The sequence below is a fragment of the Porites lutea genome, chromosome 9 (assembly GCF_958299795.1).
Source record: "Porites lutea chromosome 9, jaPorLute2.1, whole genome shotgun sequence".
NCBI lineage: Eukaryota > Metazoa > Cnidaria > Anthozoa > Scleractinia > Poritidae > Porites > Porites lutea.
The window spans coordinates 11216621-11225890 of NC_133209.1; the positions used below are offsets into that span (position 1 = coordinate 11216621).

The window sequence follows — 9270 nt, forward strand, 5'->3', positions numbered from 1 at the left end:
ACGCTCTTTTGTCCTCAATTTAGTCCCAAGAACGCTGAAGATCGCATTTTAGGGCTTTCAATTTTCAAAATTTTCTGGGGAAGCACATCATCCCCCCCCCCCTCCCTCCTCAGGGACTAACATGCCCCTTTTGATACAGTCTGTTACTCTATTCAAACCTGCTGGCTACTTCAATTTTTATGGAAACCCCTGTAAACACTTCAATACATTTTCTAAAGAAAGGCGCAAAAGGTTGGCTTTAAATCTTAGTAAAGGTAACTCAGATACCCAGGCAGCACTCCCTTCATGTGCGATTTGCATCACTAAATTTACGCATTTGCAAGTAATATTGCATCAGATACAATAGCTGCAAATTTTAACTACTGATAATTTGTAATTATACGCTGTAGCATTTATATATTACCCTATTTTTTATTTATTTATCTTCCATAAGATATTAAGGATATGAGTAGCGAACTGAGTGACTTAGAATAAAGTTTAACCATAAGAAAGGCCAATTTTGAGAACAGGCAAGAAGCTCATTGCAGTCATCCATGCATTGTAGCCGGACTGGTATCGAGATCACGAACGGAAAAGCATTGATATAATCAAATCCACGCGAAGAAAGAGACAAAAATTCAAGCAGAATACTCACCGACATTTCGTGTACAAAACTGCAATATCCTTGGCTTCCAACTCGTCGAAAGTGCTGCGAAAAACTCAAAATACCGGTGGAGGAAATAACACCAACACGTGTGCAATGGCGCATTTATACTTTCTAAAGCCCCACTCGACTGGCCAGCAGAAACTGCTACCAACGAGAAGTACGTCATGTGATTCTCTCTGAAAAAATGGCTGACCATTTTGATGAAAAAAGCGGAGTTGTTCCTTCAAAAACACCTTGGGGAAATTGGGCACAGACGATTGATGAAGTATTTATAGAAGTCAATGTACCGAAAGGAACTAAAGGGCGGGAAATCACATGTGTTATCAAGCCAAAGAGTATAAAATTTACTTTGAGAGGACTGGAGCTTTTTCAGGTGCATTGACGACTGTGCCTGTCGTTGAAATTATACAGTTAAGTTAGGCTAAAGCTTAATGTAAACAATTTTGTCTTTTCTTTAAGATTATTAAACCCGTTTGCCTCCTTCTTTTTCTTGCAGGGTGACCTTTTCGGGACTGTTTTGGCCGATGAAAGTACATGGGTCTTAGGTATGGGATCCAAACTTTTTAATTTATTAGCGGGTGAAACTTAAGCTAATTGCTTCCAGCTTGCTGTTGTGCTTACAGCGCCGTAGCTAGTATGAGGCCAACCGAGGCACTCGCCTCGGTAAAATTTTGACGAATTTCGCCGATCATTTTTATTTTACATAAGCGATCATCGGATATTTTTAACGCATCATGATATTACAAAGAATTCAGCAATTCAGTCAATATACTATGAAAAAATTACCATATCATCGATCTCAAGGGGCTACGTACGTTAACTCAAATTTTTTTTGAACAAATACTGATCAAAACCATTGGCGAGGTTAACGGTCACCCAGATTATGTAGCTTGTTTCTGATTATTGCTTTTTAAATTCCACTTAAATTAACTCGAAAAAAAGTTACCGAAAGGCCCAGAAAACGCTGCAAATCGCATTTCCGAGAGACTAAAGTTCAAAATTTCTCGGGGGGGGGGGGGGGGACATGCCCCCGAACCCCCCCTAGCAACTCCCGCCAACTTTGGGTACGAATCGTCTGGGTACGAAACGTCCATGGGTACGAAACGTCCGGATTTTCCGCTGTTGTACTAGGTAACATCCATTCTGAGGTCAAATCAGTATTTAAGATTAATGACCAAGTTTGATTCAGGACTTTCTTTTGTACGGCCCCGTATAACAGATTGAGAGAGAAGTGTGACATTACAGGTACGTAATCATGGTAGCAAAATTTCATGATCAGATCACAATATGCAACAATGGCCGGGAGATAAAATTAATTTTACGCAACGATGACGGCGACGGTAACGAGAACGGTAAAAAAAAGCACATGCACATGTATCAGGCTTTTTCAAACAGTTCTTAGCTGTTGTTGTATGACTGTGACATTAAACTTCCTAATTTATGGAGTAAGTAAATGCAACACAAAAATTTTCGTTTTCTTTTTGTAAACTTAGATCCAGTCCTTTCAGATTCAACCCCAGAAAAATTTTGCCAACGTTTGACAATTTAAATGAAACTGAATAAGATCGATGAAGTTTGAAACAGTAATAATTCACTTCTTAATAATTAATAATGATGAATTTTTGTTTTGTTGTCATCCAGAAGTTTTGCTACCATGGCAATGCAACGTATCAGCTTCTCCTCTCAATTGCCAGAATGTCACCAATATCGGATAATTTTTTTGAAAAGGGCCGAAAAGTTAAAAAACTGGCATGTGCAAAGAAAGGGATGTGTAACTAGATAACAAAGATGTAGAGATCTGGGAGTAACAAACTTATGCTTGAGTGAGATATCGCATAGCACATGCAAAATCAGATTTATCCAGTGAACATTTTTCACTGTTTGGCAAAAGAAACACGTTTTTTTTGTCATGTAATACATATTATACGGTCACAAAAGAAACTGCCAGGAAGGTGGGCCTTTTTGCATCATATGTACTTTCAACCAAAAGAGTAGAAAATTAATCATAACTGGGAAAATATTTTACAGTACAAATTATAAAGTGAGACAAGCATGCAACTACATATACCCCATGGGATGTTTAAGACTGGAATACAATGATAATTATTGTATTCCAGTTTTTTTTTTTTTTTTCACAACTTGTAACCTTCCCCTCCCCCCCCCCCCCTCCCCTAAGGGGCCAAATTCGCATGATATTCAATATTGAGTTAAAGCAACTGTGCAGGGGATCTCACAACAGTCTTACTCAGTAATATTGAAAACAATAATAATTCCCTGTAAAGGTTTAAAATCACCAGTTGTCATTGGTTATACTTCTTATTCTTTCCCGTTTCAGAGGACAATGAACTTGTACGAATTATTTTAGTGAAATCTGGACGAGATGCTGCTAACTGTTGGCACTCACTGTTATCAAATCAATATTCTGCTGATCCTTGGATTTTTAATGAAATGGAAAAAAAGTTAACATTAGAGAGGTTCCAGAAAGAGGTACATGAGTCTTAACCATGTAATTCATTGAAATACCAGTATATAATTTTTTAAATTTAATAAGTTCCGTTCTTTATACCAAACTTTGTTTCTGACAAACTTTCCTCAAAAATCTATGCTTTCATAATCTGATAGTACAAAAAAACATACATATTTATACCATTATGTGCTTTAAGAAGGAACATCATTTTTTCTGTCTTTTTGATTAATTATCTCTGAAATTCCATCTTTGAGCTGTAAGTAACAATGGTTCATCTACCTGACAATAAATTATCCAACAAAAAAATTGCCATATATTTATTAGAGGTTACAGTAAATCAAAGTTTTGTCTTCATCAAACTATATCAGATGGAATGATAGCTGTACAACAGCAACAGTTTAAGGTGATTCCCTAGTAAAAGAACCTAACATAGATTGTAGATGAAACTTGGTACACTGATGTAACGAGTCAAGAAGATGATAAAAAGGTAATAAAAAGTGGGGGTCACCGTGCTCATTTTGACGTCACAATGCTGAGAAATACGGCAATTTTGGACCCTTTGACGAAAACCGCGCGCAGCCCAAAACTAGACAAAAAGGAAAGATTTTTTCAATGATGCATGTGGTATCGCACAGAATTTGACTTTAATGCATTGTTTATCCACTTTCGAACCAGAAAAATGCCTTTTAATGCCCTTGTTTTTACTTTACGATCCAAAGTAAAATTAAATTGGACACGCGCTATTCGACACGTGATAGCTCAATCCGTACAATTTAGTAAAATTGCCAAAAGACTGAACATAGATTTGTGCCAATTTTTTTCTCTCCGAAAGGAAGCACTGTCCTTATTAAAATCATGAAATAAAAAATGGGGGTCACCGTACTCGTTTTTGCGGTAGAGCTGCAGAAAGTGCGCACCAAATGCATTGTCCTTGATTTTTGAGAGAGGCCTGGGGCGAGTTTCAAAATAGAATGTATGCGAAAGGGGGAAGAAAGTATTAAAAAATCTGTTTTTACAGAATTTACATCGAGATATCACATTTAGGACATATTATGATAAAGAAAGCGTTTAAGAGAAAATTAAAGTGAATAAGCGCAAATTACACAAGTACATCCACTATCGAGGTTCTCCGTGAGGAAATCGAACTCAGTAACACGCGTAATGCTTACATTACGCACATTCCCACCACATTGAGTCTCACCTCGGCAAGAAACAACCGGAAGCAAAAATTGCAATAGCGTTTCTCTTCGGTCAACTTCATTTTAATAAATTATGTTACTTCACATGGTCTTTTTTACAGAGGCCATCTTGTTATGCGCAGTAAGAGATGCGCAGTGCAAAACCGGGGAATCACCTTAATTGTTCTTTAATTGCTTTTTCAAGGAGAGGGAAAAAACAGATTTAATGTCATGGATGTTACGTAACATCCGTGACAAAGGTTGTAATCACTGTCCCTCTATTAAGAAATAATTTGGATGAAATTTTACATGACATATGATTAGTTCCCAGCAAAGTATTAATTGTGATGTAAATGTTTTAAGTTAAAAAATATAACATGCTTAGTTTCCGTTTGTTTAAATATGCATCGCAGAGATTGTATCGTCAAAGAAAAAATCAACACACATATACTTTGTGTCCACCCTGAAAACAGTTTTGCCCAAAGCAATTAAAAAACATTTTGCAGTACACTTTGACATGTCTAAAATGCACTGCAGGTAATAATTCAATCAAAAACAGTTTTAAAAACAATGATTTTCCCATTTCTCACGTGGAATTGCCCATATAATAAAATTACCAGTTTACACACTTCACTGATTTATCATGCAAATTTTGCATGATCCAGGGTTCGTCGGGTCATGGAAAACCTGGAAAGTCATAGAATATAATTGTCAGCGCTGGAAAGTCATGGAAAATTAAATATTCATTTAATAGATACACTGTAAGTAACTGCAGATGACAAAGAAAGGACATAAGACAAGACGAGAAATCAAACAGAACGAAGGGCACACATTTTGGTGGACTGAGGCCTGAGTTTGTGTCTGAAATATGTTAAAACAAGGAAAGTTTTGAAAATTTTCAAAAGCAACAGCTTAATCTAAGATAATGGAAAACTTGAAAAAGTCATGGAAATAGTCATGGAAAGTCATGGAATTCGAAGAGCTCAAGAGGTAGAGTACAAACCCTGTCGTCTGTCTCAAAAAGGTCTTCAAAAAACTGTAGCACTGGAGTGTAGATTGAATTATTTTGTTTGTTTTTTTATGATTCTGACTGAAATTTGAGTAATCAAGACACTGTACTTGTATGCATGTCAAACAACTTGTCTAGATTGCCTGACGGAATTACATAATATTATATAGTAACCTGATATGGTCAGGTAATAATAAAATAGTTTATGTATTTTACAGTTTGTCCTTTACAAACATAAATTTATTTCCAGGCGTGCTCCTTAGGTCCAATCCTATTTTTTACTTAGATGTGCTGACTTATGAAAGGGTCAACAATCAAGGTTTTATTACACAACCTATAAAGTATGGTTTGTTATTACTTAAATTATATTCTAGCTTTTACTTTCTTAAGAAAATAAGTGGAGGCCCTTTCATTTTTGAAATACATAAGAATTCTAATTTATGTTATATTATTTTAGTACATGTATTATGGCTACTTGATACTAGAATAATAATTATTGCAAAATACAATAAAATAACATTCAAAAACTCATTAATAATTCCTAAAGAAAAAACAAATTTTGTGGTTCCAAAAATTATTCATACCTCCCCTACAGAAGGGATTTTTCTTAAGACCCCCCTACCTGTCTGGAAATTCCAGTCAAAGTTCATACATTTACTTACATTTTTGGGCCTTTGAGAACCCCTTCTCCCCCCCCCCCCCCCCCCCCAGGAATCTCCATCCCTTCTGTGGGGGAGTATGGATATTTTCTAAAACTACACAGTAAAGAAATTAATGTTTAATGACTGTCTTTATATCTGATAAAGACACATCTAAACTTTACGTCCATCTTTTTAGACCAGAATAACTCCAAATCTAAATATTAGTGCAATAATGTGTTGATCTGTATCAGAGATTTTGCAGCTGTTCAAAAAACGAGCATGGGTATATTATCAGGTTTAAAAACTCGAAGTGAAGCCGAGAGTTTAAAAAAAAAATCTCTGCTTCACCTCAAGTTTTTAAACCTGATAATACACTCCTGCTCGTTTTTTAAAAAGTGCATGATCATATCAATGTGTTATGTGACACCACAAGATTAGTATGAAATTTCTGCAATCCTTTTTTCTGGATTTCAGAACCCTGGCTTTGACTTTAGCAAAGCTGAAATATCTGGAAACTATTCTGGAGGAGGCCCAAAATTACCAAGCTGACCAAACATCTCCAAGCTACTATAAAATACCAAATCAGTGGTCAATGAAAACATATCCAACCTGTCAAAACAGGATTCATGATATGAGGCTGACATGACATACAACCAAAGTATAGCAAGTATACAGCTCTGTAATTGCAGGCAAAAATTACTTTCAAACCTGAAAGTGGACACTAGTGATGCTGAAGGAACAAGCTAAAGTTACACAGAAGAAAGCTAAGAATTAGCTTCAGATTTAAGACATCAATGATATAATAAATTAGGTTGTGGAACTGAGAAAAACTTCAAAGTAAAATGATTTTATTTAAATTTAAAGGTGCCACTCAGTACATGTTGAAGATGTTGTTTTCATTTCTGGGTTTTAGTTTGGTTTAATTTTGTTGTTCTTAAGACTTCTGTTTGTCTGAAGGTGGCTCTGTTGTTATTAGAGGTGCATTGAACCATGACAAACTATGTGTCATAACTTTTTTGGTTTTAATGTGATAGAGTATTAAACTTTGAGAAGACTTTCAGCTGTCATTTTGCTATAATATGAAATAATTCAATTCAACTAGTCAAATAATGTTATTATTGTTTCGGAAATAATTTTAGCATTTAAGTGGACCCTCATATTTGAAGAAAATGACTTCCAGTAAAAAATTTTGCTGTTATTTTTAGCTGAAATTTCTGGAATCAGGTCATATTGATATTATATTTTACACTCATCAGGTCACAACACTCATCACAGTCACAAGACAATCATCAGGGTCATTAAACACTCATTAAAGTCAACAACAATCATCGGGGTCACAACTCACAACACTCATCAGGGTTACCTATGCCAAATAAGTTAATAAGTTTCAGATAAATTGTTGGAGCAGAAGTCTAAAATGTAACTTTTAAGTCCTTCAGAATTTAGCTGTTTTGTAATAACAATGGAGCCACTTTAAAATACAGGTACAGTCAACCCTCGCCTTGCGGACTCCCCGCTATAACGGACACCCCGATAATAGGGACAGCAGATAAATTCCGGGCAAAAATGAATTACAGGCATTTGACTGAAATAAACTCCCGCTATTATGAACTCTCGCTACAGAGGACACTAACTTAAGGTCCCTACAGTGTCTGCTATAAAGGGAGTTGCCTGTATCTGCAATGAGAATCTGGTATGCTAGAAGTATATTTTAGTGTTCATGTACATGGTAAAACAATCACAAAATTAAATGTTATTAACTGATTTTAAACTTTGTAATGTTCAGTGCTGATGTTGGTTCTTTAAGGTGAAAAAAAAATCATGATTACAATAATCCTTAGTGCAAAAACAGGGCGGTTCAAGACATTATTACATATAATTTGACATTTCCAATGCCTGGTGTGACTTAAGGTGTTTCAATACAGTTTTATAAAGATATAGTGCCAAGTGGCATTTTCCATTCATCTTAGCAAGTAAGTAACTTTATTTAGTCAGGGTAGCCCGTTCAGCAGTGAGGCTGGTATCCACAGGGGCCCTGAGAGAAGAAGAGGCCTTTTCCTATGCATGTTTTATCAACCATCAATTCTGCAGATGCAAAATCACAAAAAAAAAAGAAAAAAAAAGATACTGTAATTGTTTGAATTTCAATAAATTAGGCATTTCAATCCTCATTCAATATTACAAAAATATAATAAATATTATGCATTGGTCAGTAAATTTTGTATCGTTGATAGACAATCAGATGCAATTGATGTTCATTGTGTCTGTGTTACTTAGCTTCCCCTGTTGTACTAGATGTCTGAGACACCTTACATGTAAATGTGTTAGTCATTAATAGCATGCATACTGCCATTTACTATTTAGTCAACTGGGATTAAACCAGCCAATTAAATTAACTTAGCCAGAGATCCGTTTGGCCATTAATTAAGAGGAATTCTTGGTGCAGACCAAAAGGAAAACAGGCTCTGGCAACAAGACTAGAATATCTGCAAGAAGAACAAGAAGGGGACCTTTACGTTAAACGTTAATTATTGTATTTAATATTTTAATTTGCTTTGGTAATTACGGTACAATGAATATTCTTGAGAGAAAGTCCAGAGGTGGGAGCAGCGGTTGCTCATTGGAATTCTTTGTGAGGGTGTGCCTCACAATTTCTACCCCTTTCTTTCTGATTTCACTAGAGCAAGATCTAAACTCACACCCTTTGGGATGGCATATACCTACATAGCTTACGGAGTTGAGTACCACATACCCTGGGGGTATGAAAAGTACAGAATTATCATAGTCTGCAAACCCTGTGGGGGCCATCTTAGTGTAGGCACTTGGCCTGGAAAAGTATTTACATTCAATCATTTTGCAGATAAAATTAAGATAAACAAAAAATTATAAATAAAATATTATACCAGTTAATGAAATAAAGGGGAATAGTTTTTTTGCTTTCTCATCTCAGCATGGACCCATGCTTTTTTTTCACTAGATTTTTAGTTTCATTTCTGGTTTCAGAAAGCCCCAAAAAGTTCATTGCCAGGACGTTTGAGGAGCAGGTTCGTGTCATTCCCCCTTAGTCCCCTTCCTACTCCCTCTTTTTCTTTTTTCTTTTCCCAGGCTCTTCCAAGTACTTTTCTGTGTGGTAGGTCAGGGGAGGGATGAAGCACTGCAAGGCAATTGTGCTGCAGACCAGCGTACGGATGTCTGGGTCTTGATATGAAAGGGTATACAATTTCACTATTTAGCGTCTTGAGCAGGGTGTCGTTTTGGACTAGAAGCCTTTAAAAGAGTTTGAAGGTTGGTGATGAGCTGTCTGTTTGTGTGGCACAATTTAATGTTTT

At 36.0% G+C, this 9270-nt stretch overlaps 2 protein-coding genes across 2 annotated transcripts in view; one reads left to right on the forward strand and one right to left on the reverse strand.

Moving 5' to 3' along the window:
- The window catches only part of LOC140947398 (leucine--tRNA ligase, cytoplasmic-like), a 69752-nt gene extending 69004 nt beyond the window's left edge, over positions 1–748 (reverse strand). Inside the window, exon 1 of the mRNA XM_073396485.1 lies at positions 635–748. Within this exon, the coding sequence (XP_073252586.1) occupies positions 635–748 (114 nt within the window). The remainder of the gene's footprint in view (positions 1–634) is intronic.
- Positions 749–804: 56 nt separating this feature from the next.
- On the forward strand, positions 805–8897 carry LOC140948526 (nudC domain-containing protein 2-like). The gene is made up of 4 exons (XM_073397776.1): positions 805–1019; positions 1143–1191; positions 2982–3133; positions 6416–8897. The coding sequence occupies exons 1-4, from the start codon at positions 831–833 to the stop codon at positions 6488–6490; spliced, it is 465 nt and encodes a 154-aa protein (XP_073253877.1). The 5' UTR covers positions 805–830; the 3' UTR covers positions 6491–8897.
- Positions 8898–9270: the final 373 nt, after the last annotated feature.

Coding starts and splice junctions, on each gene's coding strand:
- LOC140948526 (XM_073397776.1), top strand. CDS start 831: ATGGCTGACCATTTTGATGAAAAAAGCGGAGTTGTTCCTTCAAAAACA. Junction 1,192..2,981: donor TGAAAGTACATGGGTCTTAG/GTATGGGATCCA, acceptor TTCCCGTTTCAG/AGGACAATGAACTTGTACGA. Junction 3,134..6,415: donor TAGAGAGGTTCCAGAAAGAG/GTACATGAGTCT, acceptor TCTGGATTTCAG/AACCCTGGCTTTGACTTTAG.